The sequence below is a fragment of the Monodelphis domestica genome, chromosome 2, assembly GCF_027887165.1.
Source record: "Monodelphis domestica isolate mMonDom1 chromosome 2, mMonDom1.pri, whole genome shotgun sequence".
NCBI classification, from domain to species: domain Eukaryota; kingdom Metazoa; phylum Chordata; class Mammalia; order Didelphimorphia; family Didelphidae; genus Monodelphis; species Monodelphis domestica.
In genome coordinates, this window is record NC_077228.1 from 537,438,474 (window position 1) to 537,462,127 (window position 23,654).

A 23,654-nucleotide genomic window follows, 5' to 3' on the forward strand; every position below is an offset into this window, starting at 1 on the left:
CTAGGGCTGGAAGAGATGTCAGAGGTCAACTAGTCCAACCCCCTCGTCTTACGGCAGACAAAGTTAAACAACTGGCCCAAGGTCACGCTGCTAGTAAGGAATGGAGGCAGGATTTGAATTGGGGGTTAACACAGAGAAGCCCAGCTATCCCGAGGAGCTGACCTCTGTGGGCTGAAGGACATGTTGCTTAGCTAAAGCGAGAGGAAGTCCTTCTCTAAGAAAGTGCCCTCTGGAAAAGCCACCAATCCCAGAGCCAAGCCTCTGAAGCCTTGGGGGTCGGGCCTGGGACGGTCAAACCCCCAAGGACTGATGGGGTGACCTTCTGCCTTCTGCTAGCCAAAGTCTGTTTCCTTGCTTCTTGTCCCTCCCCCTCCCCAGCTCCCCCCCATGTGAGAGATAGCTTTTAGCCAGAATACATTTGAATGGTAAAATAATTTATGCCTAATTAGGGTGCTGGTTTTAAAATTAGAAGTTCAAATGCATAATCACACGGACTGTTTAATCTTATTGTCTTGCCTCTCAGGAGCTGCTGGGTATTTTCTCCTTCCTTTCTGATTTGGGAGATGCTGAGCTGGGCTCCTCGCCTCTCTCAGTCCACTTTCCCTCCACTCTACTCCATGCAGGGGAATCTTCTGAAAGCCCAGCTCTCATCATCTCTCTCACCCTCCTCCAAAGCCCACAATGGCTCCCCATTGACTAAAAACCCAGGCCAAGTGCCATCGCCTGATATTTGGAGCCCCCACGGCCTGGCCACAACTGACCCTTCCCAACTTCTCTCCTGGGACTCCACAACCTCCCCTGAGCACTCCCGTGATGTGGTTCTATTGTGGAGCTCCACGTCGTCTCAGAGATTTCCTGCCTCCCTCCTTTGGCCCATGCTGTTCCAGCGTGGAATGCTTCTCCCTCCCACTTCTCTGTCTTCACCAACAGGGCGCCCGCTCCTCGAGGCCAGGGCTGTTTTTAGTGCCTCACACATAGCAGATGCTTTAAGGACGCTCAGAGACTGATTAAGTAGCATCTGTCCCTTACAGTCTCGACCCTCCTGGAAGACCCAGATTAGATGCCACCTCCTTCGGGAAGTAGAGGTCAAGTCTAACCCTAACCCTAAATAGCTATATCTATATATGTCTCTCTCTCTCTCTCTCTCTCTCTCTCTCTATATATATATATATATATATATATATATATATATATATATATATATATAATTATATTATTATATTATCTCCTGGGTCCAAGGAGAAGAGGCAGATTCTTGGTGAAGCAGAAGCCTGTGTTGCATTGGGCAGAAGATAGGCATCATAGTCCCTCCTCCCTCATTAACTATGTGACCTTGGATAAGTCACTCATCTCTGGCCCTCAGGTTCCCCCCTCTGTAAAATGAGAGTTGGACTGGATAAACTCCAAAGCCCCTTCCAGCTCTGAGTCTTTGTTATACCTGAAAGCAGCCTAATCTCTTGGGTAGATCCCTGTACATGGGGATCAGAAGACCGGAGTTCAAATGCTGCCTCAGATACCTACTAGCTATATGACTAAGCAAGTCACTGAACTTCTAGCTGCCTCAGTTTCCCCATCTGCAGGAGGGAGTAGATGTGATTATTACTGAAGCTTTCCACCTCCAAATCTCTGATCCATTTAACTAGTTCCTGATGATTGTACATACCATCATGTAGCCATATATGGGAGGGACTTCAGGGCATCTAATTCAATTCACTTCTTTTAACAGTGAAGGAAACTGAGGCCCTCCTAGATTAAGACCTGGAAGGGAACTTAGAAATGACCCAGTCCATCTCTACTAGCAGCAATGCAATGATCCTGGACAGTTCTGAGGGATTTATGAGAAAGATGCTCTCCACACCCAGAGGAAGAACTGTGGGAGCAGAAACAGAAGAAAAACAACTGCTTGATCACACAGGTGGAGGGCATATGACTGGGGATGTAGACGGTAAACTATCACTTTGTTGTAATTATCAATAATATGGAAATAGGTCTTGATCAATGGCCCATGTAAAACCCAGTGGAATTGTGTGTCAGCCACGGGGGGGGGGGGGGGGGGGGCGGGAGTAGAGGAGGAAGAGAAAGAACATGAATCTTGTAACCTGGAAAAATATTCTAAATTGACTAATTAAATAAAATTTTCCAAAAATCTAAATAAAATAAAAAGAAATGACCCAGTCCAATCCCCTCATTTTACCAAGGAGGAAACTGAGGTTGACAGAGGTTAAATGACTCGCCTAGTGTCATAGCAAATACCAAAGGCAAGATTTGAACCTTCAGAGCCAGGGATCTATCCACTCCCTAAATCCCCTTCAATGCTGAGATTCCAAGGTGTCCCAAAAGTCTTGATACAATTTTTCAGTTTCCCTGGCTTAAGCCTGCACTGAGATTTTTGGGACACCCTGCCTTTAAACCCTCTGTAAACCCACAAGGATTCAACAAATGTCAGCCGCAATCCCCACTGGCAGTTTCCACTGGGTAGACCTCACGAGGGCTCTTTGCCAAGGCTCATCCTCCTTCTAGAGCTTTGCCCATAAGTACTGTACCAAGCCCCACCATTTGTGATATGAAAAGAGGACTCCAACATCCCTGTGGGGCAGGTTTATGCAAAACCTTCACCCTTATCCTACCTGGCTTGTCTCGTGGAGGTCACCAGAAGCAGCCATCAAAGGGACCCCAGTGGAAGCTCCCCTGGCCCTTCCCAGATTTCCCACCCCCTGGGGGCATACTCAGGGGCATAAGGGACTTGTATCCTCATCTTCCATCAGATGGACAGTCAAGCAATTAATCAACAAACCGTTGTTAAGCACCTACTGCTTAGAGGTAACTATGTGACCTGGAATCAAAAAGCCCAGAGTTCAAATTCAGCCTCAGACACTTACTAGAGCTGTGAATCTGAACAAGTCACAACTTCTATTTGTCTCAGTTTCTTCAATGCCATCTGCCTCCCAGGATGGTTATGAGGATCAAATGAGATAATATTTGTAAAGAGCCTGGCACATAGTAGGTGCTATATAAATGTTTCTTCTCATCCCTACTATGTGTCGAGTACCATGGTAGGGACTGGGGATACAAAGACAAAAACCAATAGTCTCTGCCTTCAGGAAGCGTAAATTCCAATGGAGGAGACAACGTTTATCAATCAACAAACATTTATTAAACATCCACTCTAGGCGAGGCACCATGCCAGGGTGCACAAAGACCAAAATGAAATGGTCCCTTCCCTCAAGCAGCGTGCATTATTTTGGGAGACATTGATTAAGCACCTACTGTGTACCAGGCATTGTGTTCGGCATGCTGGAGGACACAAAGAAAGTAAGAAAGAACTCCCATTCCCAAAAGGCGTATATTCTGTTGCAGAAGGCAATGTGGATATATGTAGGCATAGAGAAAATGTATACAAATTAAAGCCCAGAAGTTCCCAGGTGGGGGGAGAATGTCCTGGCATTGGGGGGATCTGGAAAGGTTCCGTGGAGAAAGAAGGTGGTGCCTGACCTTAGTTCTGACGGAAACAGAAGATTCTAATAGGTGGAGATGAAGGGGATGCATTCTGGGCCTGAGGGACAGCCTGTGCAAAGACTCTCACAGAGGTGGGAAATGGGGGGGGGGGATAGATAAATAGATAAGATTCAGAGAGAAGGTTAACTTGGCTGGACCCTAGAGAGCTTGAAAGGAAAGAATGTATACTGATGTTAGAAGGGTAAGTTGGATCCAGGCTGTGAAGAGCCAAACAGACCCTAAAAGCAATAGGGAGTCACAGCAGTTTATTGAGTAGGTGAGTCATATGGTTGGAACAATTCATTGGAAATGTTACTTTAGCAACTGTGGGGATGATGTATTGGAAAGGGTAAGAACCAAGCAGGGAGGCCAGTTACAGGCTATTATGCTAATCCAGACAAGTGGTGAGAGAGGATTTGAACTTGGGTAATGGCTGTGTGAGTGGAGAGAAGATGGGAAATATGTGCAACGTAGAGAGAGGACTCACAAGATCTGACCACTGTTGGATGTTGGGGTGAGGGAGAATGAAGAGCCTAAGGCTGTGCTCCCAGAGGAACAAAAGGATAGTGATACTATTTATAGAAGGTCAGAAAGAAGAAGGGTTTGGGGAAGACAACACTCAAGAGAGAGACGAGGACTAGTTCGATAAATCTGGGAATTAACTGAGAAGAGACAATCATTGAACCTGTGGGAGATGATGAGGGGAGAGAGAGACAGAGACAGAGACAGAGAGACAGAGAGAGACAGAGAGGGAGAGAGAGACAGACAGAGAGAGGGGGGGGGAGAGAGAGAGAGACAGAGACAGAGAGAGACAGAAACAGAGAGAGACAGACAGAGAGAGGGGGAGAGACAGACAGACAGAGAGAGAGAGAGAGAGGCAGAGAGACAGAGACAGAGAGAGACAGAGAGAGAGAAGATGGAGAGAGGGATGAAGAGAGAGAATGGGAGAGGGATAGAGTGAAGGGCAAAATATAGGGAGGGGAAGGGGGAAGGAGAGAGAGAAAGGAGAGAAAAGAAACAGAGACAGAGAGAGACAGAGACAGAGAGACAGGAGAGAGAAAGACAGAGACAGAGAGAGAATGGGAGAGGGATAGAGTGATGGGCAAAAGATGGAGAGGGAAAGGGGGAAGGAGAGAGAAGGGAGAGAGAGAGAAAGAGAAGGGAGGGAGAGGGATGGAGAGAGAGAGACAAAGAGAAAAAGAGAGAGGGATGGAGGGGGAAGAAAGAGAGAGAGGGTGAGAGGGAGGGAAGGAGAGGGAGAGATACAGAGACAGAGAGAGACAGAAAGACAGAGACAGAGAGAGGGGGAAGAATAGGGGAGGGAGAGAATGAAAGGGAGACAGACAGAAGAGGGAGAAAGAGGAAGCGAGAAAAGAAGCGAAAAGGAAGGACAGAATTGTCAGAATTAAATTAATAGACGAATTTAGAGCTGAGACAAAGTAGTGGCGTCTTATGGAGAAGGATTGGGAGGGGAATCACATAGTAATGTGTACAAATAAGTATCTGCTTTTTTTAAGTGGGGAGTAGAAGGTGGCCCCTTCGAGCCTGCTATCTTATATCCATGAATACGGAGAAGTGGCCCCAGTAATGGAGTCCAGAGAAACCCGGCCTCTCCTCCTCCCCACGCGTGCCCCTTGCATCTCCCCTTAAAAGGCCACCAATCATTGGAGGTGTTGCTGTTCTCCTTGTACTCGTGTAGTGCATGGAAATTGGGCAGACGGCTTTAAACTTGGCTTTCCTCCATGTTGAATTTCTCTGGGTTCTCCTGCGGGTGAATGAAATGGCAGCTCTGGGCAGCTGGACAGTCTTGAGCCCAAGAGCTCACCCATCGTCTGAAGCTCCTCTCTCTGGAAGGGCCCCGGGCAGATGGGATGATGGAGGTCAAATGTGGTGGAGCTGGTCCATGTGCTCTGAACTTCATTTGGAATTCCTTTCACTTGTTTTGCAGAGGGCGCTCCTGTTCAAAATTATTTAGAAGATATGAAAAATGCCAATAGCTGGGGGCAGCTGGGTAGCTCAGTGGATGGAGAGCCAGGCCTAGAGATAGGAGGTCCTGGATTCAAATCTGGCCTCAGACACTTCCCAGCTAGGTGACCCTGGGCAAGTCCCTTAACCCCCATTGCCTAGCCCTTACCTCTCTTCTGCTTTGGAACCAATACACAGTATTGACTCCAAGACGGAAGGTGATGAGGGTTTTAAAAAATGCCAATAGCTAACATTTAGACAGCACCGTAAGGTTTACATAGCACATCCTATTTGATTCTTCCATGATCCCTGAGAGGTAGGTACTATGGTGGTCTCCATTTTACAATTAAGGAATCTGAAGCATACAGAAATACAGTGACTTACCCAAAGTCACGTGGCTCAGTAAGTATCTGAGGCAGGACTCAAACCTGGGTTTTCCCAACTCCAAGATCCATCTACACCACCTCACTGCCAAATTTAAGAGGAGAGGCAATCATACAATGAGTTTTAATGAAGCACTAGTTGTGTTCCAAGAGCTGCAAACAGATAGATAAAATTGAACCGTTCTTTGCCCTCAGGGAGCTTACATTCTTTAAGAAAAAAACCCTTACCTTCCATCTCAGAATCAATACTGCGAATTGGCTCCAAGGCAGAAGAGCAGCAAGAGCTATAAAATGGAGGTTAAATGACTTGCCCAGGGTCACACAGCTAGGAAGTATCTGAGGCCAGATTTGAACCCAGGACCTCCCAACTCTAGGCCTGACTCTCAATCCACTGAGCCACCTAGCAGCCCCCAAGGAGCGTATATTCTACAAGAGAAGGCAATACATACAAGTTGTCAGCACATACAGAATAGATCCAAAATGAATATGAGGCATTTAGGGAGGGAAGGAGGAAAGCGTCAGAAGTTAAGAGCATTAAAGGACTCCATAGAAGGTGATATCTGCGCTTTGTCTCACGAGAGATTCTATGAGCACAGATGGAAGAGGGAGAGCATCCCAGGCATGAGGGATGGCCAGGGCAGAGTCACAGAGATGGGAAATGGAAGCAGAGAAAAAGCCACTTTGTGGAACACAGAGTGTAGGAAAGTGGACAACGTAACGAAGCCAGAAAGGCCAGCTGGGGACAAGTTGTAAAAGTCAAACAGATTTTACATTTGATACTACAGATAATATTGAACTGCTGCAGTTTGTTGTTGTTTCTGAGTTTAAGGAAAACAAGTTTCCAGTGGGAAAAAACATTGAGTTTGCAGTCTGAGGACCTGAGTTCAAATCCCAGATCAGCTAGATATTTTCTGTGTGACCTTGGGTAAGTCACTTAACCTTTAACAGTTTTGATTTCTTCTTTACAGTGAGATTACTTCTTTAAAGTCAGGTTATGTGACCTTGAGGTGTCTTGCAATACTAGGAGTCCTTCAAAGAACCCTGGCACATAACTCGGCCCCTTCACATGGACCACCAAGAGAATGGAGGAGAGATGTTGGTCCCAGAGCAGCGAGAAAGGGGAGGAAAAGGCAAGGATGGAAAGGCTCAATGCCCAAATAAAGATCCTGGTGTTGCCTTAAATATAATTTGTGTTAGTTACATTTCAATTCCTAATTTATACATAGCGTGGTTGACAAAGAATTACATTATAACAAAATTAGCTGGCGTGATTAGCCCAGCGTATGTGCCACTGATTAATACCAAACAGAGAGCTCAGTAATTAAGATCTGGGAGCTCTGGCTTTGGAGGCTTTTGTCATCTTTATTATCTGCTTAACAAGGGCTCCATCTCTACCTCCCTTCTGATTTGGCGTGGCGGAGCAGTCTCTACTAATTCCCATTTATTCCTTAAATTACCTTTTGCCGTTTGGGCCCTTTGGCCAAGTCCTTGACTACGTGTCCAAATTGGGAGCTTTTACTCCCCCCCAAACCAGCCGTCCTCCTCGCTTCCCTGTGCCAGTCAAGGACACGCCGCCCTTCCCGCTGTCCAGGTTCACATCTTGGGACTCGTTTGCTGCTCCGCGGTCCCCCTCCCTCCATATAGCCAATAAATTGTCAAATGTTGCCAATTCAGTCTCCATGATGTCTCTCCTCCTCTTTCCGCTTGCGTAGTCAACTAGTATTTTGAAGTGCTTCTTAGACTAGGTAACAACTGTTGTCGTTCCGTCATTTCTGCTGTGTCCAGTCCTTCAGAACTCCATTTGAGGTTTTCTGGGCAGAAATACTAGAGTGGTTTGCCATGTCCTTCTCTGGTTCATTTTACATGTGGGGAAACTGAGGCCAAAAGGGTTAAGTGACTTGTCCAGGGTCACACAGCTAGTAAGTGTCTAAGGCTGGATTTGAACTCAGGAAGAGGAATCTTCTTGACTCTAGGCCCTGTATTCAATCCATTGCACCACCTAGCTGTCTCCAAGACCAGGCATGGCACTAATTACTAGGATAACAAATATGCCACCTTCAGTAGGAAGAAAGTCTCCCTTCTTCCCAACTCTCTTTGCAGTCCCTCCTCCACACAGCTATCAAAGTTGGCATCCCTAGAACACAATCGTACCACGTCACTCACTCCACTACTCTAATATTCCCAGAGTTCCTTCTTGACTCCAGACAACTACAGCACTACAGTGTATCTCCCACTCACCGTTCCAACCTTGTTTCATATTCCTCTAATGGGACACTTGGTAAACCCACCCTTTGTGAGCAGATACAGCATGCTCAGCTGATGGATCCCCACATAGGCTGGGGGATCCTGCTCCCAGAAAAGCATGATGGCATTTAATGGAAGGACTTCACACCCCAATTCACAGCATGGGCAAGTATTGTTCCAGGCTGTTTTACATGTTGAAAAGAGGAACCTTTCGACTGAGAGTTGAAGTGCAACTGAGAATGATCCCAGAAGGCACTAACTAGGAGATCCAGCCCTTCCTTGCCCTTCCTGGCTGCACTGAGTGAGGGGTAGTGTAAGCCTCCAGGTGGGGAGAGAGTCCTCTAGCCTTAGTCTCCCATCTCTTCATAGCCCTGCTGTTGCTTCGGTCTCTGTCATACCGGTTCTTTGCTACTCTTGGGTACAACCTTGTGAAGTTCACAAGATCAGGAGAGTCAGCTGCCAGGCAGCTGGAAATTAGAATGCCAGATTTTGTGGACAGTCAACCCCAGTAAGGAGCATGAGCTCAAGTAGCCTGCGCAACCACCCAGCATAGAAGTCGATCCAAAGCAGCCAAGAGGAAAAGAGAATGACTGAGCTGCTCTGCCACATTTGGAAATGAACTCGATGGAGAGAATGACATCTTAAAACCACAAGTTTGAACACACTCTTCCCAAGACTACAGAACGGAGGGCATACAACGCCCCTGAGTGTCGATGGCGGAAGGAGGGAAGAAATATTCTCTAATTTCTGTTCCTCCTGTCTCCTCAGCACTTGCATTTCTAAAGCTTAATTCATGTTCATTGGTTAACTTATGGTGGAGCACTAATCACTGGAGTATATCGATGGGGCCGTAATAGCTCACACGTATATGTTTTACGGTTTGCTAAACCCTGCTACTCTACATGCACTGTCTTGTTTGATCTTGGTCGTTGTCCTTCATACTGGAAGAGGACCAAATGGCATCACGGTGTTGGGGTCCATGTCCAGTGAGCCCAGCTGTGGCTGAGCAGATAGTACAAGCTTGGAAGGCTCTACCACAGGTCAGGCATCTCGTGTGGATATTTGGGATGGAGCTATCTCTAGACGTGCACATCTCGCGTTTATTTTGAGCTACTGAACCATACAGACATCCCATGTGACCATGGTAAATGGGATTGTCTTCATAAGAGCTTTTGTACATTCTTTTTGTATTTCTGTCCCAGGGTAGAATCCTCACCTCCCTTGGCAAGCTAGCCGGGGCGAGGGTAGGTGAAGCAGACAATATGTAGGGCATCTTTTCTAGCCCCTTCCTCACTCTAGGAGGTGAGCAGTAGGGTCCTTACAAAAGACACAGAGGGAGCTGCTGAATGCCACTGCTGCTTTGGTCCAGTTAGAAAGCAACTCTCTGCCTTAGAGCACCTCCCTGGGTGCAAGGTATCACCACGGCTCCCACTGTATCCACACCTACTTCTTCATCACTTGTTCATCACCCCAGGACTTTGAGCTAGGAGCAAAAGAATGAGCTATGGAGTCATAAAATGTCATTGGTGATATCTTTTTTTTTTAAACCCTCACCTTCCGTCTTGGAGTCAATACTGTGTATTGGCTCCAAGGCAGAAGAGTGGTAAGGGTAGGCAATGGGGGTCAAGTGACTTGCCCAGGGTCACACAGCTGGGAAGTGTCTGAGGCCAGATTTGAACCTAGGACCTCCCGTCTCTAGGCCTGGCTCTCAATCCACTGAGCTACCCAGCTGCCCTCTGGTGATGTCTTTTGACTCATGCATAAGTTGGATTTAAGTGAGGCAGAGTTTCATGAAGTCACTGGCCTCATTCTCTCTTCTGGAGTCAATGAAGTCCAATAGCAAGACAAAGTCAAGATGACTTGTGACCTGGAGACAGTGGATGACTTTGGCATCTTCAATGACTAACCATCCTCTAAGCATTCCACAGTACCTGCTTCCACCACTTTCATGAACCATCAGAACAAATTGTTCACATCCACCTGTTCCACTAGAGAAGTCTTCACATGCTTGAGACAGACACTGAGCTAACTTATCCATAAAGTAGCACATTGATGAGGGGAAATCCAACGTTAACCCTCTAGGTCAAAGCATCGAACCGGACATAGCCTTGGGAGCTCAATCTGCCCAACTATAGCATGGACACGACCATCTTCCTCCCGCTGCTTGCCTAAGAGGTAGGCAGGGGATATTCTAAAGGGTTTGTCGGCAGATGAAGGCACTGTGATTCAGGGGTTCAAAATCGTGGAGTCAATTCTTGGGTATGGAATGGAGGGCTAGACCTCAGCTCTACAGATATTCCTTCAATCTGATTTTAGTCATTTATTTTTCATTTTCTCCTTATTTATAATCTGCACACTATACTGGAAAGAATCTTACATTTGCAGTCAGAGTACCTGTATTCAAATCTTAATTCTGTCCCTCACATCGTGAGTGACCTTAGCCAAGTCACTTACCTTCTCTCGGGTTCTTTCTCTGTAAAATGAAACTCCACACTCCCTTCTAGTTCGGAATCTATGGTCCTTTGATTTTATTGCCAGCAATGCCAAAAAGTGGCCAAAGGAACTGTCCCAGGGATACAAACAGATGACCAAACTGATGAGCTGAGATGATGAACTCAAACATGTGGCCACTGAATTGTGTACTGGAATCTAGACGATGGGCATTTTGCATCCATTTTGTTTTTCCTGTATAGAATAACCATGAATCTCAGGTAGGAAGCCCCAGAAAGTCCTGAGACCTGCTATAACAGATAGTGGCATCCACATCGAGCAAGAATCAAAGAAGCTGTCCATGCCTACGGAGGTCTTCCTGAATGAACACCTGGTACTGGACTAGCCTCCAAAGAAGTGGCCAGTGTCTAAACTTCCATTTTCCCCCTTGTTTGATATTTATGGGGGATCGTTGAGCAGCTGTCTCAGGGTGGTTGCATTTACCAAGATTCTTGTATTATCTTAATACAGTAATTGGAGCATAACTTTAAACCTAGAAAGCACCAGAGAGGCCATCTAGTACATCTCCCTCATTTTACAGAAAAGGAAACTGAGGCCAGGAAGGTAGAGTCACTTGCCCAAAATGGTACAGGAAGTCAGTAGCAGGAGAGAATTTGAATGCAGATACATTGCTACCAAATCTACTATCTGCAAATTTCATTTTACAGAAGAAATTGAGGCTCAAAAATGATGAGTAAATTGGCCTATGAAATAAAGCTCCATAAAAGCATCTAGGACACAATTCCTGTAACAGACAGAATGACAGGAATGCCGTGTCCTTCATCTTGTCTTGGCACAGTGCCAGGCAAGAGAAAGACCAGAGTCAGTATGATCAGTATGAAAATACTGATGAATTTGAAAACAGAGAATCTGAGTTTGAATAGCCATTCTGCCATAGATCTCTCTGTGTGCCCTCAAACAACTCAGGATCCCTCAGTTTCTTCATGAGTAAAATGAAGCAGTTGGATTAGATGTGTGGCCTCTGAGGCCTCTTTCCACTCTCCATTTAGTATCTTATGAAAAGAACTAGATAAATCCTCTCCAAAAAGTCTCCATCAACCCCTGCAGAAAAGATTTCTTTCTAATATAGTGAATAATTCGTATTTCTGGATTTTGAATTGAGGCACAGATTTATTCCTGAGGCTGCTGCTAAGTCCTTTGTTCCTAGGAAATTCCGGTATTGCTCCACCCTAGAATATCTTTCACTGTAGGGTGATAGAAATTGAGATGATGGGTTGCATTTTGTCTGGGAAATAGGACCCAGTTTAAGCTGGTGAGTATGAGAGCAGCAGAACAGAGTCCTTGAATCTTGCATTGAAAAGCGTTGAACAAAGTCACTCCTAAGCCAGCAGAATTTGATGTCTCCTCCCACATTTGGGCGCTGAGGACCAGCCATGTGATTCCCCCCATCCATCAAGGAAGGCCTGACCGAATGATGGGCCACTTCTTCACTGGCTATTCACCGATTAGAAATGTCTTGGGATGTCAAGGGGAGGGCTGACTAATGAGCTTCCCGACTTGTATTTAATGATCTACGAGGCAGACCTTCTTGATCTCTGATTACAGAGAAAGCAAAGCTCAGTTCCTTTTTTGGCTATTGGTAGCCTGATCGATTTTCTTGCCGGGAAGCCAGTCTCTCGGAATCTTTCACCGTCACACTCCCATGCTGTAAGTTCCCTGAGAGCAGGGCCATGCATGTCCTTTGCTTTGCACACAGCACCCACGGAGGAGCCCTGAACTTCACACAAATGTGTTTTCTTTTGCCCCTGGTTTCAACAGATCCTTCCGGAAATTCCCAAATAAGACTTAGCTGAACCAAAAGGAAAGGAAGTTGTCCACACCGAGGCCTAGAGATCTGTGTTATTCATGAGATCCTTAGTGCTCAGATACGATGAAGGGCTGCATTTCTAAACAGATGGGAGGACAGAGCCTACAAGGCTGTGGGAGGGAGAGAAAGGAAGAAACCGTTTAGAGAAAGTGTCAGGAAAGAGTGGGACCAGCCTGGCTACTGATGATGTCTTCTTCCCTTGGACAGCTCCTCACCATCCTGAGTGGAACCTGTATAAAGAGTTGTGCCTACCTCATAGACCTGGGAGGAAAGGGACGTCGCCACCCTCTTATCTTGGGTAGTGATGAAAAGTACACCAGAGACGAGCATCGAGTCTGGGCTCCGTCGCTTCCTGGCTGTATGACCTTAGACCTCTCGGGGGCTTTATAAGGCTCCTGATCTGTAAAATGGACTGCCCCACTTTGCTTGGCTGGCCAGACAGTTATCGGAATCAAATGAGCTCATTTAAAGCGAACACTCGGGGACAGTAAAACATGCCACCAAAGTCATCTGCTCAGTGGAGCTTTGTATCCTCGGCACTTAAGACCCAGGAGGCACTTGGACATCCCATCTCCAAGGCAGCCAGCTTGGCCCAGCTCATTAATATTCACATGTTTTTAAAAGCCCAGTGACTGGCTATTTTGAGTTGTGGGTTGTCTCCAGAGAGTCATGATCTAACAGTGGCTGGGAATTCCCTGGATCTTTACCAGGCACATTCTCAAACAGAGCTGTAAGACCCAGGAACACAGGCAGAGAATATGGCTTAAACTCTATTCCTTGGCCCTCCCCTTTTCCAAAACTATGTGTAAATAGGAAGAATCACCCTTCACTTTTTAAAAAAACCCTCACCTTCCATCTTAGAATCAAAGATGTGCATTGGATCCAAGGCGGAGAGCAGTAAGGGCTAGGCTATGGGGGTCAAGTGACTTGCCCAGGCTCACACAGCTAGGAAGTGTCTGCAGCCAGATTTTACCCTTCACTTTTTAAAAAAACCCTCACCTTCCATCTTAGAATCAAAGATGTGTATTGGCTCCAAGGCAGAAGAGTGGTCAGGGCTAGGCCATGGGGGTCAAGTGACTTGCCCAGGGTCACACAGCTGGGAAGTGTCTGCAGCCAGATTTTACCCTTCATTTTTTTAAACCCTCACCTTCCATCTTGGAGTCAATACTGTGTATTGGCTCCAAGGCAGAAGAGTGGTCAGGGCTAGGCAATGGGGGTCAAGTGACTTGCCCAGGGTCACACAGCTGGGAAGTGTCTGCAGCCAGATTTTACCCTTCATTTTTTTAAACCCTCACCTTCCATCTTGGAGTCAATACTGTGTATTGGCTCCAAGGCAGAAGAGTGGTCAGGGCTAGGCCATGGGGGTCAAGTGACTTGCCCAGGGTCACACAGCTGGGAAGTGTCTGAGGCCAGATTTTACCCTTCATGTTTAATGAAATATTCTACCATTTCTTTTCAACAGTCCAGTCCTGGGGTAAGCTCATAGTATGGAAATTCTCTCCATCCAGGCAGATTGAACAACTCATCTATAAGTTAGTCTTAGAGACTGCCTTGAGCTCACGAAGAGGTTCAGCGATTTGCCCGGGACCACACATGTGTCAGGGGCAGTATGTGTCAGCCTTGTACCCAGGCTCTCCCAACTCTACGACACGGCACACTGTAGCTCCTGCTTTATGTATTGGTCGAACAAACTTGAATTATTGTTGGCTGGCAGAGAGATTGCCTTCGAAACCTAAAGCCCCGTGTTTTCAGAGAGTGGCTGAATAAAGGGGATGGTGGCTGCGTTTGCCCTCAGAAGCTGGCCACGTAGAGAGCTGGGCAGAGGGATCCTCCTGCCCCAAAGATTTCTAACGCTTCCAAACAGACTCTCATCTGGGCTTCGAGGTAACCAAGTCTTCAGCAGCAGTCAGCAGCGTTTCCCCAATCCCTTCTTGCCCTCTGGCTCTCTTCCCACAAGCACCCACACTGGGGTCATCCTCATTGGACCTGATCAAAACCAAACAAACCCTTTGGGAGGGGAGGACTGGACTAGCGCCTCAATCCCCACTTATGGTAATCAGTAATTGGAGCTGAGCTGATGCTATTTATAGCCCCTTTCCTCCCCCCACCACACTCTCCCAGTGACAGCTGCTCACTTTGGACTCAATTGAGAAGCATATTCTGCCGCAGTCGAACTTGCTAAAAATGTCCAGCTCGGACTGTCTTCCTGACTACCCGCTCAACTCCGGTCTGGTGAGGAGATTAAAGTCCTCCCTGGAAGCCGGGGATGAGAAGGCAGTGCTGGATTTGATCTGTACTGAAGTGAAGCATGTGAATGCTATTATTGAACTAGCCAATGATGACTGGATGAAAGAGCCCGATGCGCCTCTGCACCCCTTGGTTCTAGTAGGTAACTGGAATGAATGAGCTCTATTTGAAAGCATGAAATGCCAAGCATGTCGGTGGCTGGCTCCCAATGGGTGACAGGACCCAGGAGAGAAAGGAGAAGGGCAGGAGATCAAGGGAAGGAGAATGTTTGTGACTTGAATGCCTGGTTGTCTTTTAGCAGTAAGTCAGAGTGGCCTAAATACGCCTCTAAGCTGGGCAGCACCTTCGTTGGCTCCCTCTCCCAAACACCTTGCTGGATTCCTAGAGTCATGAGCATGTGAGCTAGATGAGGCTTTGTCCTTTCTGTGCAGTGTCCAGAGAATCACTGGAATAAAATCCTGGTGCTGCCCTTGAAACATTCTTTGGGTTGTTCGCTATTATGGATGCCTTCTCAAGTTCTTGGACAAAGGAACAGCTCTAGTAATGAAAAAGGTACATTTCGAGTCATAGACTTGGTTTGCAGAAAGTTAGTGGCAGAAGGAAAAACACGGCAAGGACAAAAGTATATAGTAAAAGGTGCTAGATTTGTAATCAATGGCCCTGGGTTCCAATCCATCATTGTCATTATCTGTATGGCCCTGGAAAAGTCATTTCACCCCTCTGGGCTTTGGTATCCTCCTCTGTAAAATAAGAGGGTTAGCCTCGATGGCCTCTGATGTCTCTTCCAGTTCCTCGATGCATCTCGGGATATGGACTCACTCCCATTGACCTGCAGTGGTCAGGAGATGAGGAACATTTTGATCACATAATCTCACAAGGCCTGTGTAGTAAGTAAGGCACAGAGGGTTTGTAATGTTTCACCGGAGGGAGCACCCATGCCAGCAAAATCCTTGAAGGTCTTGGTCTGGAAGTGAAGTGTCTCTCCTGAGTCATATTGGTGTGATCCAAGGCAGGGAGAGGCATCACCAAGAAGTTCTGTGATCCTTCTCTTGAAGGCCTGATGGGGGAGCCAAGAAGGCTGCCTATAATCTGTCTGATCTTCATCAATCAGTCTTTCTGTGTTGGTTGATTACTCAATCAATTGATCAATAAGAGCTTATTAAAGGTCTCCACAGTACCAAATATTGTGCAAAGACAAAAACAAGAGTCCCAGCCCTCAAGAAACTTACATTGTATTGGAAGAAAAGGCACAACTTAAGATTAGTATATATAAAACAAAACATTTTGGGATGAGGGATGACACTCATAATTCTGCTCCAACACACTAGATGCCATCTCATTGATTTGGGAGGCTCCAGCATGAAGGCAGACCAGTATTCTCCTCATGCGATTCTTGGGCATGTCCTCCCAAAAATTCATCACAAAGGGCCCACCTTCCTATCGAAGATAGTAATAGAGCATGGGTCTATCCATTGCTTATCCTTCACTCTCATGACCAGCTTATCTTCTTTCTGGTCATCCAATTCTTTGATGACATTTTGCCTGTGTGACTCCCTGTTTGAGCTATGTCATTGCCTGCTTATGCCCACCATGCATATTTCCATTATCTTTGGGGTAAATCTCTGTTTTAGTCCTCCGGATCCTGTATCGTTCCATTATTCAGCCATGCAACATTACAGGAAGCCTATGGGTGTTAGGACCTTTGTCTCAGAGAAAAGGTTGGAGGGGGCATTAAAAGCACTGCCCCATTTCCCAAAGGCAATCCAGCAGCTTCCTTTCTTCTGTGAAATTCTGGGCCAAGCTCATTTTCTGTTTGCAGCATCTGCTCAAGTGAAAGGCACCAATGCACCAGCTCAATGAGTTGTGCATATGACTGTATATAGAAAATGAGTATTATTCATATGTTTAGTGTTTGTCTCTGAACTGTACAGAGTAGGAAAAAAGATTTTTAAACACAGACATATCTTGAAGGATCATAGATTTAGATATGAAAGGAGACGTAGAGGCCATCTAGATATGGATTAGTTTTGACCATCTACATGTGAAAATGACTTTATTATCAACTTGAAGCTCTTCTTTTTACAAAGGATGAAACTGAGGCTCAGAGAATTTACATGACTTAAGGTCATAGGATTATAAATTTAGACCTGGAAGGGACTTTAGAGGCCCTTAAATCCAATCCCCTCACTTTACAAATAATGGAAGTGAGACAGCAAATGCTTGAATGACTTACTCAGGAAAACAAAGTGAGAAAATGTTTGAGTCCAAATTTGAACTTCCACCTTCTTGATTCTAGGTCCAAAACTCTATCCACTGCACCACTAGTTGCCCATTTGTTTAGATTACAAGTAAATGATCAGAAACAGGAAGGAAAGGAGCTGAGTGGTGAAAAGACTCAAGAAAGAGAAAGGAAAACAAATTGAAAGAAGATTCATTGAGGTTCCAAGATGATTGGTCAAGAGCTGGGACTGATTGCTACCTGGAATAAGATCATTTCCCTTTCAGGGGAAGTCTAGCTTCTCAAGACAGGACCATAAGAATGAATGTGTACGTCAATGAGGTAAAAATAGGAATTCACTGGAAAGTCAGGGGATTGTCCTACTAGCAGGTCCAAGGTCATTTCTCATCAAAGGAGAATCTAAACCACAGAGTGGTGCTATAAGGCTAGAGAACTGGAGGACCCTATGGATAGCTGAGACTCATTGATAGAGAAGAATTATAATAATTGCTTATGGACCACTCTGAGATCTTTACATGTTTACTGAATTTTCTATGAAGTGGAATAAAGACTGTCCTATATCTGTAATATTCATTGTTGCTTTGAATGCTTGTAAAGGCAGGTTCTGGAGATCCTTTTATATACATCTTCAGAGACCTCAATATGAGCTACAAATGTCTATAAAACTTAAATTATATTCTGAGATTTCCTAGAAGTTACTTTTAGTGGAGGCCATTAACAAGACAGAAGTGATTTGAACTCTTCCTCTTGACCCCTGGCAACATAAAATATGTTTCATGTTAAGTCCAGATGTTAGAAAACAGGCTCATAGTTATAATGTTTATTGTTCTAATGGCTATTTCATTGTTTGTATCTCCTGTATCTAAGTATCAACATCTCTGTTTCCACAGTCTTAGACCATGAACTCTTAGATGACAGTGACCAGATATGGATAAAACTCCTTGTACAGGAGGGGATACAACATTATGCATTTCTGGGTACTGTGAAGAGTACCCTTCCTTATAATTATGGGATTCATAAGTCAAACAAATCAAATCAATGAGAACTAACTAGGAATCATTAGCTAGAAATAGTGGGCAGAAATTTTCCAAAAAGAATGATATAGATCACTAGTCAAAGACTTTCATGATATCCTGAAGTCTCTATCCTGTATTCTTTCCTCAAAGATTTTATTCATATGATTTCAACTGCTTTGTCTTTGTAATTTAATTTTTAAATTAATTTAGAATATTTTTCCATGGTTACATGATTCATGTTCTTTCCCTGCCCCCCTCCTGTAGCCAATGAGCAACTCAAGTTGATTTTACATGTATCATTGATCAAGACCTTTTTTCCATATTATTGATATTTGCACCAGGGTGATAGCTTAGAGTTTACATTCCCCAGTCATGTCCCCATCAAACTCGTGATCAAGCTGTTGTTTTTCTTCTGTGTTTCTGCTCGCACAGTTCTTTCTCTGGATGTGGATACATTCTTTCTCACAAGTTCCTCCAAATTGTTCTGGATCATTGCTTTGCTGCTAGTAGAGAAGTCCATTATATTTGATTGTGCCACAGTGTATCAGTTTCTGTGTACAATGTCCTCCTGGTTCTGCTCCTCTCACTCTGCATCAATTCCTGGAGGTCGTCCCAGTTCACATAGAATCCCTCCAGTTCATTATTCCTTTGAGCACAATAGTATTCCATCACCCTCAGATACCACAATGTGTCCAACCATTTCCCAATTGAAGGGCATCCCCTCATTTTCCAATTTTTTGCCACCACAAAAAGCACAGCTATGAATATTCTTATACAGGTCTTTTTCCTTATTGTCTCTTTCGGATATAAACCCAGCATTGGTATGGCTGGATCAAAGGGCAGACAGTCTTTTATCACCCTTTGGGCATAGTTCCAAATTGCCCTCCAGAATGAATGGATCAATTCACAACTCCACCAACCTTGCATTAGTATCCCAATTTTGCCACATCCTCTCCAGCATTTATTACTTTCCTTTGCTGTCATGTTAGCCAATCTGCTAGGTGTGAGGTGGTTTTGTAATTGAATTTCAAACCCACGTTTCTAGTTTAATCTTCTCTGCCAAGCTCCAGACTCACATCCTCTACTTTGTACCAGAAATTTATATCCTAGACTTCATTGTCCCAAGAAACTCAATATATCCAAAACTTAACTTGCCATCATTGTACCAAGATGAGTGTTTCCTCTGCACCTTCTCAATTTCCACCAATTCTTCCATCTGCCATTCTCCCAGAATTCAGAATCAGATTCTTAGGATCATCTTTTTCTTCTCCTTTCTTGTTTCCCAAATCTAGTCCTATCACTAAGCACTATCAAATGATTTGAAAAGAATAGTGAATACACTGAATACACTGGGAACCTCGGTGAGTCACTTAAAAAACAAAATTACTTAGCTCTTGCCACTCTTCTGTCTTAAACTGTTACTATTACAGAAGGTAAGGTTGTTACTGTTGTTGTTTTTGGAGAAGGAAGGAGAGAAGAAGGAAAAAGAAAGGAATTCTAGAGGAATTTGTGGATGCTCACTCACTTACTAGCTATTTGGACCTGGACAATCATTTCCCCTCAGTTCCCTTGACTTTAAAATGAAGATAATAATACCTGTACTACCTACCTTGAAGGTTTATTGTGAGGCAAGTGCTTTGTAAATTGAAACATCATAGGAATAGGAAGATCTGTTATTAGTATTGCTTCCACCTGGCAAAATGCTTATTTCTACCTTTTGGTTCCCCCAAGTCTCTATTCCCAGGTGGAGGCTAGCCCATTGTCCTTTTCTCTTCTTTTTGGAATGATAAGCACCAAAAGAAAATACCTGATGAAAGGAAGGGGGAGTGGGTTGGGCCATTACCTTCCCTCCCATCACATTCGATCGTAATCAGAGGACGTATGAGACAACTGATTACTAATTGCCATTATTAAGGGTGTCAGCATTCCATGATTTCATGACTGATCTGTTGTAAGAAAGTCAAAATGGCACTTGAATTCCTGATTGAAATAGGACACGCGGTGCATGAAGTTATGTTTGGAGCCATTGGGACCTGAGCATCTAGAAGTGAGTGAAAGAAATGGCACAGGGAGCTTTTTATTTAAAATGCCCTCTGCCCCAGGAAAGCAAGAGAAGAGAAGAGAAGAGAAGAGAAGCTTATAACACGTCCACTTGGCTCCTCATTTCAAAGCACAGGTCAAAGGGGACAATGGGCTGGCTGGCACCTGACTCTGGAGCCAGAAGACTTGGCTTGGAATCCCAGCACTGCTGCTGGCCTTGGGCAAGGCCCTCAACTTCCCAGACCCTCAGTTTCCTCACCTGAAAGAGGAGGAGCTCCAACTAGCTGGCTTCTTTGGTCCATTCCACCTCAAAGTCTATGCTTCTCTGACCTCTTTAGCCAACCAAACCTTGGGTTCTGCCCCTGAGGCAGCAGGCTGTGATCAGCTTTTACCTCATTCTCCTGAAGCCAGGGACTCACTCTACTTCCGGTCCTCTCCCCATCACCCCCTGCTGCCCACCCCCTGGGCAGAATGTGAGCTCCTTGAGGGCTGATGCTGCCACTGTCTTGTTTTCAGTTGTATCCCGCACACTTAGCACCGTGTCTGGCAAACAGTAAATGCTTAGGAACTCATCTGGCTGGCTGGCTGGCTGGCTTTCTGTCTATCCATCAAGTGAGGGGCTGAACTAAATAATTACTGGCTTGAAATCCTGGCATCTATGACTTCATGTGACCTTAGCTTTCTTGCCTGTAAAATAAGGGAGATTGGAGTAGATTATCCTAAAATCTCATCGCTGTTTACATATGACCCCACCTAAGAGGCAACAGGGAGATGGGGAGAAAGCACTCACTGAGCTGGGTGACTGCTCAGAGCCTCCTCTCTCCTAATCTGAAAAATGAGGGTAGGGGCAGCTAGGTGACTTAGTGCATAGAGAACCAGACCTGAAGATGGGAGGTCCTGGATTCAGATTTGGCCTCAGACACTTCCTAGTTGTGTGACCCTGGGCAAGTCACCCCAGTGCTTACTGTTCTGCCTAGGAACCAATACACAGTATTGATTCTAAGATGGAAGGTAAGGGTTTTATTTTGTTTTAAAGACCAGTGGCAATGTGTGTAAGCTCCTTGAGGGCAAGTACCCAATATTGTTAGCCCCAGTGCCTAGTACATGGTAAGCATTTTGGAAATGCTTGCTGATTTTTTGTTCGGGTAATTGAAACCCCTGCTGGATGATGGGGAGGGATGAACTGGCATGGAAGGGTGAGAGAATTCGGGGAGTTTTGTTTGGGGTTTTGAAAATACTCCCAAGTATTTTCAGGTGCCAACACCCAGACAAGGTCTTTCTGCTTCCTCCACTTACTGGACTTTTCCCTTCTGTATTTATTCACCAAATCGTGTCTCTCTCATTAGCCAGGGGCTTCCTTTGTTATTATTCCCCAACATCAGGCACAGTGCTTGCAATAGAGTAGGTGACCAGCTCATCAGTGTAGATCTAGAAGGAAGCTCAGAGACCATCGAGCATGCTCCCCACCCCCACCACACAAAAGAGGACTCAGAGGGCACAAGTGACCTGCTCCTGGCCACACAGGGAGCAAACATCTGGAGTGAGACATGAGCCCAGGCCTTCTGATCTCAGAACCTTCTGATTTTCCACTGGACCTTGCTAGTGCTTAAGAACTGCTTGCTCACTCAAATCAATAAGACCATGGTTTAGTGCCATGAAGCAGTAACAGTAGACTCTTAGCCTATCCTAAAATAGATCGTAGGCTCTGTGGGGCCAACACTTGGGTGACGCTGTTTACCCGCACTACTGGCCAGGACCATTCACTCTTGAGTTCCTTCATCCATTCACACACTCCTTGTGAAAGGGCCAGAACAAAGTCCTGTTGGAGGGAGAAGACTGAGGAGCAGAGGTCACGCCTTCAATGACTTCGCAAGCTAGTCTAGGATGAGACTGAATGGGGGAATGTTGGAGGGAAGATCCATCAGTCTGGGGGATTAGGACTGGCTTCCTGCTGAAAGGATCCACACTGCTACCAATCACAGCTCCAGAGACGATGAAATTGGCCACCCATTACCAGATAGAGAGGTGGCAGACTCAGGGACACAGTAATTATTTACTTGGCGGGAAAAGAGGAAGAAGCCTGGGAAAGAGCCTGGAGAGACAGTCGCAGATCCAGGGTGGGAGGGGGCTGATGATTTCAGAGAGGTCACTGAGAAAGACCCATTGGACAGCTAGGAGAAGAAACAAGAGAAACTGCAATAACTCCAAAGTCAAGGGCTACAAGGATGGCCAGAAGAGATAGGAGAGCCAGAATTCAAAGCCACTTGAGTGGTCCATGGCATTCAAACCCACAAAGAGGTCATCTGGGATGAGGACTGAATGTGGGCCCTGGGACTTAGCCATTAGGAGACTTCTGGGAACCCTGAACATTCCCAGTGGCAAAGTATCATAAAGTGAGCAGGATATGAGAGAGTAGAGACACTGACTGAGGACCACAGAGGAGTAAGGCCATAGCTAAAGGCTCAGACAATGCTGAACACTCTTTAGCAACAAACCAGTTTTAAATAAGGCATATATGAATTGGTTTTTCGACATAATACTAGCACACACACTTAGTAGATGGCAGTGGCATGCAAGTATGACTTTTATATGCATCAGGAAACTCCCCAAAACATGACTTGCTTTACTGTGATATTTATTGAGGAATCTGCAATATTTCCAAGGAATGCCTGGCTATGTATAAGCAAAAGAGGAGGAACCGGTGGATGAAGAGATACTGAAGTCCGAAGAAGACGTGGATTATTGGGGGTCAGACTCCCGAGGATGCTAGAAAGTAGGAAGCAAAGGAAGCAGAGAGGCTGGCCTTGGCAAATGCAGAGATTGCTTCTTCCTTTGAGACTGGGCGAGAGGGGGGAGGAGGGGGAGGAAGGGAGAGAGGGAGGGGGGATTCCAGGTGTAGAATTAGGGAAAGAGAAAATGACAGGCAGTGACAACCATTTGAGGTCTTTGAGCTGGAGAGTGACCTTGACTGATGTGATCATTAGAAAGATTATATTAGCAGCCAGTGAAGGGTTTTGTGGAGGGGAGAGAGAGACTAGAAGCAAGGAGACCTGTTAGGAGGTTACTGAAATAGTAGATTATAGGTGATGAGAGTCTAAACTAGGGTGATAACCATGTGAGTGAGGAGAAATGGGCAGATAAGAGATACCCAAGGTATGGAGGTAGAATGGACAAGGCAATAAGTGATGTCAACATTTGTAGAACCCGTTAAGGTTTGCAACTCTCATAGGAGCCCTACAATGCCATTAGGTAAATTGATTAGTTTTTCCTTCTTACAAATGAGTAAACTGAGGCCAAGAGAAGTTAAGTGGCTTGCCCAATGCCATAAGCCAATAAGTGATGGAGAGTCAGTCTTTGAACTCAGCTTTTCCGAACTTTAGCAGTGTCTGGGCTGACTGAGATTGGGAGGAGGAGGAGGAGGAGGAGGAGGAGGAGGAGGAGGAGGAGGAGGAGGAGGAGGAGGAGATGCTCAGGAGAACCAGAAAAGCTTGAAGAGGGAGAAGGGGGGAGATAATGAGTGCCACTTTCAGCATGTTGAGCCTGAGGCACCCGTGGAACATACAGATGGACCTATCCAATAGACAGCTGAGGATCTGAAGCTCATCAGCCAGCATTATTAAGCTCCTACTGTGTGCCAGGCACTGTGTTGAGCAATTTCCCCAGGGATGGAGTGGTCTCAGTTGTCAAGTGTCCCCTTCCAATTACTT

The 23,654-nt window shown here is 45.5% G+C and overlaps 1 protein-coding gene across 1 annotated transcript in view; it reads left to right on the plus strand.

Annotated features, from left to right (window-relative positions):
• Window positions 1–14,564: 14,564 nt before the first annotated feature.
• Window positions 14,565–23,654, plus strand: part of ASB18 (ankyrin repeat and SOCS box containing 18) — a 74,236-nt gene continuing 65,146 nt past the window's right edge. Inside the window, 1 exon segment of the mRNA XM_007486071.2 lies at window positions 14,565–14,794. Within this exon segment, the coding sequence (XP_007486133.2) occupies window positions 14,590–14,794 (205 nt within the window). The 5' untranslated portion in view covers window positions 14,565–14,589.